The sequence below is a fragment of the Salvelinus alpinus genome, chromosome 37 (genome assembly GCF_045679555.1).
Source record: "Salvelinus alpinus chromosome 37, SLU_Salpinus.1, whole genome shotgun sequence".
NCBI lineage: Eukaryota > Metazoa > Chordata > Actinopteri > Salmoniformes > Salmonidae > Salvelinus > Salvelinus alpinus.
Window position 1 is genome coordinate 14,226,553 of NC_092122.1, and position 12,298 is coordinate 14,238,850.

Below are 12,298 nucleotides of genomic sequence, written 5' to 3' on the forward strand. Positions count from 1 at the left end.
TGACTGTCTGTTTGTCACTGTCTCTGTCTGTCACTGTCTCTGACTGAATCAAATCAAATCAAATTTTATTTGTCACATACACATGGTTAGCAGATGTTAATGCGAGTGTAGCGAAATGCTTGTGCTTCTAGTTCCGACAATGCAGTAATAACCAACAAGTATGTCTGTCTGTCACTGTCTCTGACTGAATGTCTGACTGTCACTGTCTCTGACTGAATGTCTGACTGTCTGTCTGTCTGTCGGTAACTGTCTGTCACTGTCTGACTGAATGTCTGTCACTGTCTCTGACTGAATGTCTGTCTGACTGACTGCACGCCACATTTAAGGCTGGTAATAAAACATGAGGCAGAGAACTCTCCTAGTAGCAGGATGACTATGAAAATCAATGATAATTTTGCACCAGGAATGCGTAATGCAGTACATGTAATTAAGTATGTTGTCACGTATTTGTAATCATTAATAAGCCTTTGATATTTTCATGGCGGTTGAGGAACTCACTAACCTATCATTCATTGTTCTTATGACCATTCTGTCATCTTGTGGATGAAACCGGGGAGAGGTCACGACCACACATCCTCTGAGGTCTCGCTGAGGTCAGAGGCACTGCTTTAGGCAGGATGAGCCCTGTCAGGAGACTGACTGGTGGTCCTTTTGTATCTCAGTTGGTAGAGCATGGCGCTTGTAACGCCAGGGTCGTGGGTTCAACTCCCACATGTAAAATGTTATGCACGCATGACTAAGTTGCATTGGATAAAAGCGTCTGCCAAATGGCACATATTTATTTATTCAAAGTTTTATAAGGTCTGCCTCAGGCCTCTCCTGGGGGCTACATAGACTGATGGACAACCAAACAGCGTAGTACATTGTTATCCATTAGCTACACATGGCAATAATTGCTCAATTTCATTGATTCTCTGTCACAGTTGATCCAAAACCGTAATGCTCTCAGAAAACAAGACGACCCCATTCTGTGATACAACATTAGGAATGGGGTTAGTACAGAGAGCTGGGTGGTATTGCAGTGTAAGCTACCATTTTAGGAGTTTAGGCCCTGAGTCTGTTTTGATACCTTCTCTGCCCCCTCTCAAACTCTTCCCCCAAAGCCTCATAACATGCAGTTCAATTCCTGGGTCTTCGTCCAAACCACAGAGGTTATAGAGCGTAGAATGAGGCTGGCAAAGCAAGAGCAGTGAAACACACAGTGCGATGTTGTTGCATGGTCTATTCCCACAGATGGATTAAAGCTGGGGCCAGAGGTCAGACAGTAGACCTCTGCTTGGCCTCCTGGCTGCCCAGGTCTAACTACAACGGAGAGGGAAAATGATGCGGGTACTGTCTCATGATTGGTGACCACGGAGGAAATATAGTGCGTTTCCTAGTAGTTGTAGCCTATGTTTTGTAATGGCATACTGTCACCCCACGTGGAGATTCCGTCCCTGTGAGGTCTGGTGGAGTACTAAACGTGCTTGTTAAAACGTTATTGCTGAAAAGTTTGATAAAAAAGGGGAAATGTGGACTTCTGCTTTAGACCCAGTTTAATGGTCCTTTACCGTTCCAGGCTTGTGCTTGATAAACATTGATAAAAAAATATATATATATATAATCAGCTTACAGACTGTAGGCAATTAAGGTCACAGTTATGAAAACTTAGGACACTAAAGAGGCCTTTCTTCTGACTGAAAAATACCAAAATAAAGATGACCAGGGTCCCTGCTCATCTGCGTGAATGTGCTTTAGGCATACTGTAAGGAGGCATGAGTACTGCAGATGTGGCCAGGGAAATACATTGTAATGTCCGTACTGTGAGACGCCTAAGACGGCGCTACAGGGAGACATGATGGACAGCAGATTGTCCTCGCAGTGGCAGACCACGTGTAACAACACCTGCACAGGATCGGTACATATGGACATCACACCTGCGGGACAGGTACAGGATGGCAACAACAACTGCCCGAGTTATACCAGGAACGCACAATCCCTCCATCAGTGCTCAGACTATCCGCAATAGGCCGAGAGAGGCTGGACTGAGGGCTTGAAGGCCTGTTGTAAGGCAGGTCCTCACCCCAGACATCACCTGCAACACCGTCACCTATGGGCACAAACCTACCGTCTCTGGGCGAGACAGGACTGGCAAAAAGTGCTTTTCACTGACGAGTCACGGTTTTCTCTCACCAGGGGTGATGGTCGGATTCACGTTTATCGTCGAAGGAATGAGCGTTACACTGAGGCCTGTACTCTAGAGCGGGATCGATTTGGAGGTGGAGGATCAGTCATGGTCTGGGGCGGTGTCTTTTTTTGCTCAGTTTACATAAAGAAGTTGTACTCTCAGCCAAGACAAGTTGCATTTTATGAGAATGTCTTGTACACAGTTTGACTTCAAGGCCCAAACCAACCCCTGCAAGGAGAAACAAGTTTATTTGGAATTTCAACTCAGAAGTTAAATGAAAAAACGACATATTTTGGGAACAAAACCAGTCTGGGATTAACAGGGCCGATAAATCATGCTTTCTGGGTTTGGGGAGAGAGAGTTGGCACTGATTTTAGAGGCTCAGAGATGGTTTAAGGTTGGCCCCATAGCTGACCAGCACCTCCATCTGTCTGACACAGCCCACTGAGCAGTTTGCAGCCTCTTCATCACTCTCACTCTGTGTGTGTGTGTGTGTGTGTGTGTGTGAGAGAGAGAGACACAGCTTGCCTGAATCCGGGCACTGAACACCACTCCCTTGGACTCTTGCTACAGCCAAGAGACATTGTGGGTAATGCACTTGTATCCTCACGTTGTTCCCTTTACTCAGCGAATCAACCATTGTTTAATTCAGAATTCACCTAATCTGCCTTCATGCTATTATTATTTCACGTTGGACCATAACAGGTTGTTACGATAACCAGACAGTAATATTTTACACAAACTCTTATGACCTTGTCAGATGATATTGTTCAGGCCTCATAGCTGGCAAACCTCTACTTTAACTCACATTGGCAACAACGTCCTCAAGTGTCACATTTATCCCCCCGACTCTCACTGTGGATGCTTTTTCTCCCTAAGATCTCTGACAGACCTGAGTTCCTCCCTCCAGAGAGCTCTGTGTTGTATTTGTGAGCCAGGTCCTAGCTGAGGCTGAATGAACAACGCTGATGATTAATGGACAGTGGGCAGTGTGTGAATCATCTCAGTGCTGTTGTTCCTCTCCTTTCCTCACTGCTCCTCTCCGCTCCATCTCCAACACATCATCCAAATGAACTCCGTCAGTGCCAGGGCGTGCAGTAGGTAATTAAGGAACACAAGTCATTAAACACGGTCGCGCAATACCACCGTAGCAGCAGCCTCCAATGGGAAGAAAAGACTAGCGGACGGAGGTGCCCTTTGCTTGTTTATTAACACATTTGAGGAGTAAACGGACAGAGCGCTGGCACGTTAACATGTCGGCGCTGGCGGTCAGCTTAAATGTTTCAAACGAGTCCTCTGAGGAGAGAGACTTTATGTAGTGTTGTCTCTCTTGTTGTGATGTGTGTGTTTTGTCATTTATTTATTTTAATCCCAGGCCCCCGTCCCCGCAGGAGGCCTTTTGCCTTTTGGTAGGCCGTCATTGTAAATAAGAATTTGTTCTTAACTGACTTGCCTAGTTAAAGGGGGGGAGAGAGAAGATATTGTGAGTGTTAGTGTTTAGGAAGGGGATATTAGGTAGAGGACCACACTGAGGAGAGAGAGAAAGAGAAGATATTGTGAGTGTTAGTGTTTAGGAAGGGGATATTAGGTAGAAGACCACACTGAGGAGAGAGAGAAAGAGAAGATATTATGAGTGTTAGTGTTTAGGAAGGGGATATTAGGTATAGGACCACACTGAGGAGTGAGAGAAGATGGTATGAGTGTTAGTGTTTAGGAAGGGGATATTAGGTATAGGACCACACTGAGGAGAGAGAGAAGATGGTATGAGTGTTAGTGTTTAGGAAGGGGATATTAGGTAGAGGACCACACTGAGGAGAGAGAGAAGATGGAATGAGTGTTAGTGTTTAGGAAGGGGATATTAGGTAGAGGACCACACTGAGGAGAGAGAGAAGATGGTATGAGTGCTCTGCCTGTATGAGCTGTCTGCAGCTATAGTTCTGTCAAGGGGCAGCTGTTCTTGAGGATTTCTTTCCCATCTTGTAACAAGTTGAGGATGCTATAAACTGTTCAGATTCTTCACCTCCATTACATAAGCAGTGTTATTTGAGACACTGAAATATCCATTCAGGGAGGTATAGACACCAAAAGTCAGACATTTTGCAAGTTCCTCCTGCCATGGATTCAGCATTAGAATGATAGATTGCGGATCACTTTCCCCCAAAAGGACCACATTTCCACCCAGCACACGCATTCCTAATGGACCGCCACAGTCGGGTCCAGATGTAGCTTCTTAACTGGACTTGTCTTCCCATGATGAACACTGGCGTTTGGAGACCTCAATAACATGTTGAGTAAACGCTCTTCAGAGGCCTCGCGCTTTACGCCTGCCAAGGTCCCACACATTATAAACAGGAAGAGGAAGGAATGTTGGGACTCGGCTGCTTCTTTTCAGAACTCACTCCCCCACTTCCCCTCTGGTGTGTCATCATCACCACTTTATCTGAGCCCCTCGACGGGAGGAAATGTACTCAGCGTTTCCCAGGGCAGCCAGTAGTGCCCTCTTCCTGCTTTCTATAGGTGATACTTGTCCCTAGTTTAGCTGTGTGTCTAATGGATATCTGTCTGTGTTTGCTAAGTGTGTTTATCTGTATTTTAAATACAGCTGTCTGATAAGTTGTGTGGTTACACCATGATACTGTATACCCATTCTTAATAGTTATTGTACATTAGTCATACAGTATGCTATTATTTGTATGTCTCTGCCTCCAGTATGAAGGAAGTTAGAGGTAGTTTCGCGAGCCAATGCTAGCTAGCATTAGCACAATGACTGGAAGTCTATTAGCATGCTAAGGACAGTATCCTATAATACTTCACTATCGGACTTGGTAATGTGAAAGTGAATGCTGGACCAAGGTTATATATCCATGGTTCTGTTGACATAAACCTGTTTGACCCTGTGGACTCAGACGTGGCCACCATGACTGATCGAGCACAGAGACATCTCCTCACTGGCTGGGTCGGAAAAACACACATTCTTTCTGCTGAAATCAGAAACAGAAACATCCCTTAAAAGGATGAGCCTGGATCTCCCATTGTTTTATCTGGAATAAGACAAATGCATGGAAATGATTTGAAGTAATAGTGGGTAAAACAGCCAGCACCGTGATCCAAAAGAAATGTTCCTAACCGAGTTCCAGATTTAGTCCCTCTGTTTGGGCAACTGTGCATAGCAACATTTTTAGTCTTAAAACACTGTGTTGATGTAGACGGACTTCTGTTAGACTGTGTAATATCCCTCATTATTCCATATGTGACTGTTATTAGTTCTATGTTTCTGACCCCTGCTTCTCCGGAGTCTACAGCTGTGTATTGCTGTTGGGAGGGAGCAGGGGAATGTTTTGGCAAGTCAAACAGCACAGAGCATCCCTGTGCCCTTTGCAGGGGTCAGATGGCTAAAGGCAGGCAGTGTGTTTACTGGGCTTGTCTGCACAGACACAGGTAGCATGCTCCTAAAAGTAATGTCTGTGTCAATATGTCAAAGGCCAGACGAGAACAACTAGCGTTAACCTCTGCCTGAGTTAGAGCAGAGAAGAAAGGAGTTGGCATTTCCCCAGGCGTGCTGATAAACATTTTGGCAGGAAGGTCTTTGCAAATGACTACATTCCTTTTTAGCCTTTTAAGGCTATTTTTACCATTCAAGGGCCTGTTCGTTCGGTAAGCACCTTTTTGTTTGTTGCACAGCGTGAAAACAGGAAAGACTGGTTTGTGTTCTGCACGAGTGGGAGGTTGGCTCCTGTTTCTGTCAATACAGATGATACAACCGTCAAGTTCAAAGTCAAACTTCATTTTCTCAATGCATATTCATTTATTTTGATGCACTACTTAACTAAATCGCATATATCATGAATTTCACAATTTCTCGCTGTTCCCCGACTGACCCCTACATCACAGGGCGTTGTTGACTCCCAGTGTTTTCGGGGACATTCCACTGGTCAAAAAGCCCTCTGTCTACACGTCCACAGCAGTGTAAGGACCCCTTGCCTGCCGTCTTCCTGTTGCCTGTGTGTCCCAGTGAATGTGGCCTAGGTTGCATCAGAGCTGTGAAAGAAATCATGTCTTAAGAGGATTAAGGGGACCGGGGCCACTTCTCTCCGGAGGCTACCACGGTTACAGTGAGAATGACCCCGGCTGTCACCGCTCGCCAACATCAGTGGTGGTGTCTCACTACCCGTGCCTCTCTCTCTTTATTGCTCTGTACCTCTCTCTCTTTCAATAGCTGTACATCCTGTTGATATGTTACTTAGTGTATAGCATAGTTAATTTTTTATTTGCACCTAAAGAACATTCAATAAGTTGACCTCTCTATTCACACCTTAATTATTCAATAAAGGTGTGTTCAACTCTCTCTCTCGCTGTATTGCAGAGCCTGGATGAGCTGGATGATGACGACGGAGGGGATAAGGCGAAGGAGGAGGAGCAGCAGCTGACCCAGCTCAACACGGAACAGAACGAAGCCATGACCTCTGACCCAGGGGCCGCCACCCACTTACTACAGGTGAGGACCATGTCACATGTCACCGAACCTCACTGACCTTTTACCCCTTAGTGTAATATCTAGGGCCTGGCGTTTTGCCTGACCATGTAACCGGACCCGGAAACACTATGGGCTCAAGTCATATCAATCAATAAAGCATTTGGCTCCCTATGTTATTGTTCACATTTAGGGAAAAAAAGGGTTCTATCGCTTGCTTCATATATGAAACACCTAGAAGTTCTATATAGAACCCTTTTTATATGGTTCTTTGATCAGAACCCTAGAGGTTCTTCACTGAACCAAAATGTTTCCATATACTGTTGAACACTGCATTGTGCCATTTATGAATTATGGCTACTACTATTTTGAGCTAAGAATATACTTTAATAAACAATTAAATAATGGATCAAAGAACACCAGCTAGAATTATTTGCCATTCTATGCGAACATAGTTTGGAAATATGCACTGGTGGCCAGGGAGACATCTCTTTGTTTGAATGATGGCCCATGTCAACTCTGGCTGACTTCTTTACTATACAATACTTTGTCCATTAGTTAGTGATCGACAAAAAGGTGTCTTCTGCTCTGTTCTCAACCACCACCAAACAGCAGACCTCACACATACAGTCGAGACAACCACAGGTTCAAGCTGCATGCAGCGCCCCTGGATGGAGAGCATGTTGTGGGGTTAAAGGCCTTGCTCAAGGGCCTAATGGTAGGGGAATGTTTTGAAGATGTGAACCCAGCAGCCAATGTTTTGAAGACGTGAACCCAGCAGCCCTCCAGTTGTCAGATCAATTCTGTCATTTTTTTTCTCTCCAGCACCCAGCCCGGGATTAGAACCAGCCACCTTTCGGCCACACGCCGCTGGTTTACCTGCTTGACTGGAGACATGAGTTCAACTCCAGAAATAAGCATGAGTTAACCTGCCAAAATACTATGCAGACATACAATTATTCTGATGTAGAAGAACAACTTGCATGTAGTTGTCCGCAGCAGCCGAAAGAGAGAGCCTTTGATAGTTCTGGGTTACTGCAAAACATAGATTGTGTGTTAAAAGTCATGTAATAATTAACTAGGCTATTGAATCACCAATACTTATTATACATTATTTATAATAAATTATGTATACATACCTCTACATACCTACATTCAGAAACAGTCTTATACTGGTTTTAATGAAACAGTCCCCTCAATTGACTCTGAAATACTGACATAAAATAAAGAATTAGCTAATTGCCAATGTCAGACTGGGTCTGTAGCTCTATTTGGCATGTCCCATAATAAAAAATGGTTTATTAGAAAGAGAAAGCTAGCTTGTGAAGTGGTGAATCAAACTAGCCTAGCTTTTTCTGTTTAGCTAGCTAGCTTACAATCATGCTAATTCTAATAACGTTTCAACTTTATTTATCTAGTATATAGTTTATCATAAGACTTTTGCTTCATATATTTTAATTAAATCAATTTTGCTCACCTTTAATACATTGAAAAAATAACGTGCTTATTGGTAGGCAAGTTGGTTCAACCACCGTCCTCTTGCTTTGTCATGCTGGAATGGATTGGCAGTTGGTTTTTGAATAGGCATGGCAGTTACCCAAAAGTTTCTAGAACCCCTTTTTATATGAGTGTGTGTGCTTTTATTTAACACATTATTTCCTCTTGCACAAGTTTATGCCTGGCTGTTTGCCACTCAGACCATTGAAGTCACACAGCAGCATCATTAATATGGATATAAATGTCAATGGAAAACAGGTAAAACAAATTAAGAGGGAATGTTAGCTGTCATTTCAGAGTTTGATGTGACTGGGTTAGCTTTTTTTAGCTGTTTAATTTCTAAAATCCCCATTACACTCTGGGCGGGATAGAACTCTCAATGTTCTTTGTCTTTACTGGGTATGTATGTGTGTGTATAACTTTTTTTAGTAAAGGGTTCTTTAAATATTAATTGAAGTACCAGAAGGTTCTATATAGAACCCCAAAGTACCCTTTTTTTCTAAGAGTGTACAGTACAAAACAGGATAGATCTCTTGATTCCCATGGTGATCTACAGCTGAGTCCAGCCCCAACTTACACACTCCCCTCCCCTGAGCAGAATGTGATGATGGATGGATAGATACATACCACAGTGCCACCAAACAGAGGCACTGTTGGTCAGAGAGAAATCACTCTATAGGCTGCTTGAGAAGGAGAGCGCTGCAAACAATGCATTGCTCTATTTGCACGACAATACTCTACAAAATACAAACGTATTCTCATTCCATATAACCATTTTCTCATTCCATATAACCATTTTCTGAGTGTGGTGACATTAGCAGTACTAAAAACACAGCTTAGACACCTGTGTTTTTGAGATGGTCACAACACAGCTCAGCTCAAAGGTCCACAGGGCTAAGTGCTTATAGCTTCATTTGGAGCCTGTGTTGGAGCAAGTCTCTCTAAAAACACACTTCAGAGCCGTATCTGGAACTAATCTGCATGTATGACAGGCTATTGATATGGAGCATGCAGTTTGGGAACAGAGGAGTCCCTGCCTATTCAGTCCAATGCGTTAATAGATTTCATAGGAAGGCCAAACCGATTTTATATACACATGGTTTTGCAAACAATTATGTTTTGATTGTGGTACTAGGTGCGTAATTGATTTGAAGCAAACCGTTCCAGAGCATAACATATGTGAATAAGACAGAGTACCTACTATCAGGTTAATTATTATTGATAGGATTGTTTCTATAAGCAGTGATGTTGCAAATATTGTTTTCTGTTACTTTTCCCTTGAAGAGATCATTACTGTGCAGTCAACAAGTGTGCAATTGAAGTGTTGTCAAACTCTCTATGCAGAGACATGAAAGGACTTGAGAATATGTCGGTAACGAAGGCAACAGCGGAAGCACTCGTCTATGAGCTGGAATATAATACGATTTAGATTTCCTCCCTGTGTTATATTAACAGATATGTTTTCTGTCTGTACTATACAGTATATCAGATGATATATTCATATAAAGCTTTCCAAATGTAGTTAGTAATTTAATGTATCAAGTCAGTAGGCCTACAAACACTTAATTCACTAGAAATACGAGTCACCCACTCGTTTAACCGATGTGTCATGTGTGTAGAAAGTGAAGATGCTTCTACTCCATTGACATACCATATAGTGAATCCGGAAGATTCACTATATAACACATCCTTCCCACTGAGACATAAACAGATTACGCTTCAGCGTTCAAATGAGACCTAGAAGTGCCTGCTGAGCCCACCTTACCATTACCACAACATATTCCCCTAAAGTCAGAGCAGATGTGGGTACTGCCACGACTAACCACTGGGGATCTCCCACACTGCATCTCACCCATTGCTCTACCACTCCCTGTCTTTGGTCTAGGGATTTTTGATGGTCATATTTGGTTGTGTGTCATGCCTTTGTGACCGTAGTGACGAGCTAACGGAGGAGGGGAGAGAGGATCTACAGGGAGCTGTCAAGCCGACATCTGTAAAGACGGAGCATTCCAAAAATGTGCCGTTTCATTCTGACCCCATTTATCACACAGACTTGGTTGCCATGTTGTCTGTGTAATATACAGCTACCTCGAGAGCAAACTGTCTGGCTTTTTAGCTTCGGCACTGGTATCAAGATGTCTGGACTGAGGCAGGACTGGCAACTTCAAATACTAAGAAAACGTAGACGTTTCTGCAAAACAAAATAATCCCCTATCGTTTTGAGCCCACACGGTGTTGCGTCAATAATAAGTGAACTTGGTTAATGAGCTTTCTGACTTTCATTTGATAGTTGATTCGTATTTCTCTCTTTTCATCCTTTCTTGGGTCTGTCTATCTGGTACCAAGTAAAACACACTATCCTCCCCTTCTTCCTCTGTGGAGCGCTGTGTGGTGGTTAATGAGCTCCATGAACAACCCGTTCATGAGGATGAGACTAGGTAATAGCAGTGTAGCACTGTCAAGTAGGGTTGTGACAATACCAGTATTGCAATATGTTTTCCATGGCAAAAATGAAAACACGAAGCAGACCAAACTCTTTGGTCATTTAAAAACCTGCTGTATGTACAATATTGTGTGCTACAGCTTGGAAAATAAATAAATGTGACTCTGGATGATAACATAATGATTTTTGTTTCCAACATCAGGGCTGTTTTCCTAAAGACGTTAAATCCACTTCGTGTTTTGTTTCCTTGGCACGATACTAACGAGTATCGCGATACTGGTATCCTTCCGGCACTACTGACCAGCCCGTCTCAGTGAGAGGGAGTCCTGTAATGGCTGCAGCACTATCTCCTCCACTGTCATCCTCTCTCTGTTCCTACTCATCTATTTCATATCCCCATCTCCTGCTGCCAACCCATCCACCCCCACACACTAGCACCTTGTGATACACATGGAATCACACACACACCCGTACGCACGCACATACACAAATACTCACGCACACACACACTGGTTTTTTTCTTTCCTATGGTTGCGTTCCTCTGTGAGGTAGTGTAATCAAGTGTAGTTTCAGTGACGTCCGTGTCACAGAGAGGCCCTCTCTCTGGGGACCCCATGTGGTCCTAGTTATCAGGCCTTACCCCTCTGGTATGTGAGCCGTACAAGGAAAACACTTTCCCTAAACCTGGAGCCTTGTCAGATAAACAAAACCATAGGCAACATTCAACCGGATCATCTGCTTCTAATGTTGCGCCTGGTCCAAAGGGGGGAGTGGTTTAGGTTCTGAGTTCTGAAACGGTGTGCGCTGTATACACTGAGTATACGAAACATTAGCAACACTAATATTATGCCCCCCCTTTTCACTCAGAACAGCCTCAGTTCGTCAGGGCATAGACTGTACAAGGTGTCGAAAGCATTCCACGGGGATGCTGGCCCATGTTCACCCCAATGCTTCCCACAGTTGTCAAGTTGGCTGGATGTCCTTGTTGTGGTGGATCATTCTTGAGACACATGGGAAACTGTTGAGCATGAAAAACCCTGCAGCGTTGCAGTTCTTGACACAAACCGGTGTGCCTGGCACCTACTACGTACCATACCCTGTTCAAAAGGCACTTAAATATTTTGTCTTGCCCATTCACCCTCTGAATGGCACACATACACAATCCATGTCTCAATTGTCTCCAGGCTTAAAAATCTTTTTTTGGGGCCTCCCGAGTGGGGCAGCAGTCTAAGGCATTGCAGTGCTTGAGGCGTCACTACAGATCATAGCTTTCACCTGGTTTCACCTGGTCAGTCTATGTCATGGAAAGAGCAGGTGTTGTATACTAAGTTTAAATGTATACACATGTAGCTACAGTATATGGTTTTGCAATACAATTATATTTTGATTGTGGTACTGTATGTGCAAATTATTTTAGAGCATAACATATGTGAATAAGACACACACACCCACACCCCATTGTGGTATCCAACACCTTAACAACCCTCATTTGCATTTTTAATTTGCACCTGTCAGTCCAGCAAAGCTTGAGAATCTTTTCTTTAAGGCAGGCACTTTCTCCTCCCTGCCTAGACAGTTTTCAAATGCATTAACTGAAGCTTCCCTGCTTAGATGTAATGTTCTCTAAGCTGTTTGGTTGTTTAGCCTGAGACAATATTTTCAGAGGGTATCACCATTGTTGACCAAAGATTACAAGTGTGTAAATCAGGTTAACTAGATT

General features: G+C 43.6%; 1 protein-coding gene across 2 annotated transcripts in view; it reads left to right on the forward strand.

The window, feature by feature from the left end:
- The window catches only part of LOC139566022 (PRKC apoptosis WT1 regulator protein-like), a 73,287-nt gene that overhangs the window by 39,953 nt on the left and 21,036 nt on the right, over window positions 1-12,298 (forward strand). For both annotated transcript variants that reach the window (XM_071386828.1, XM_071386829.1), the window contains exon 3: window positions 6,531-6,662. In XM_071386828.1, coding sequence (XP_071242929.1) covers window positions 6,531-6,662 — 132 coding nt within the window. The remainder of the gene's footprint in view (window positions 1-6,530; window positions 6,663-12,298) is intronic.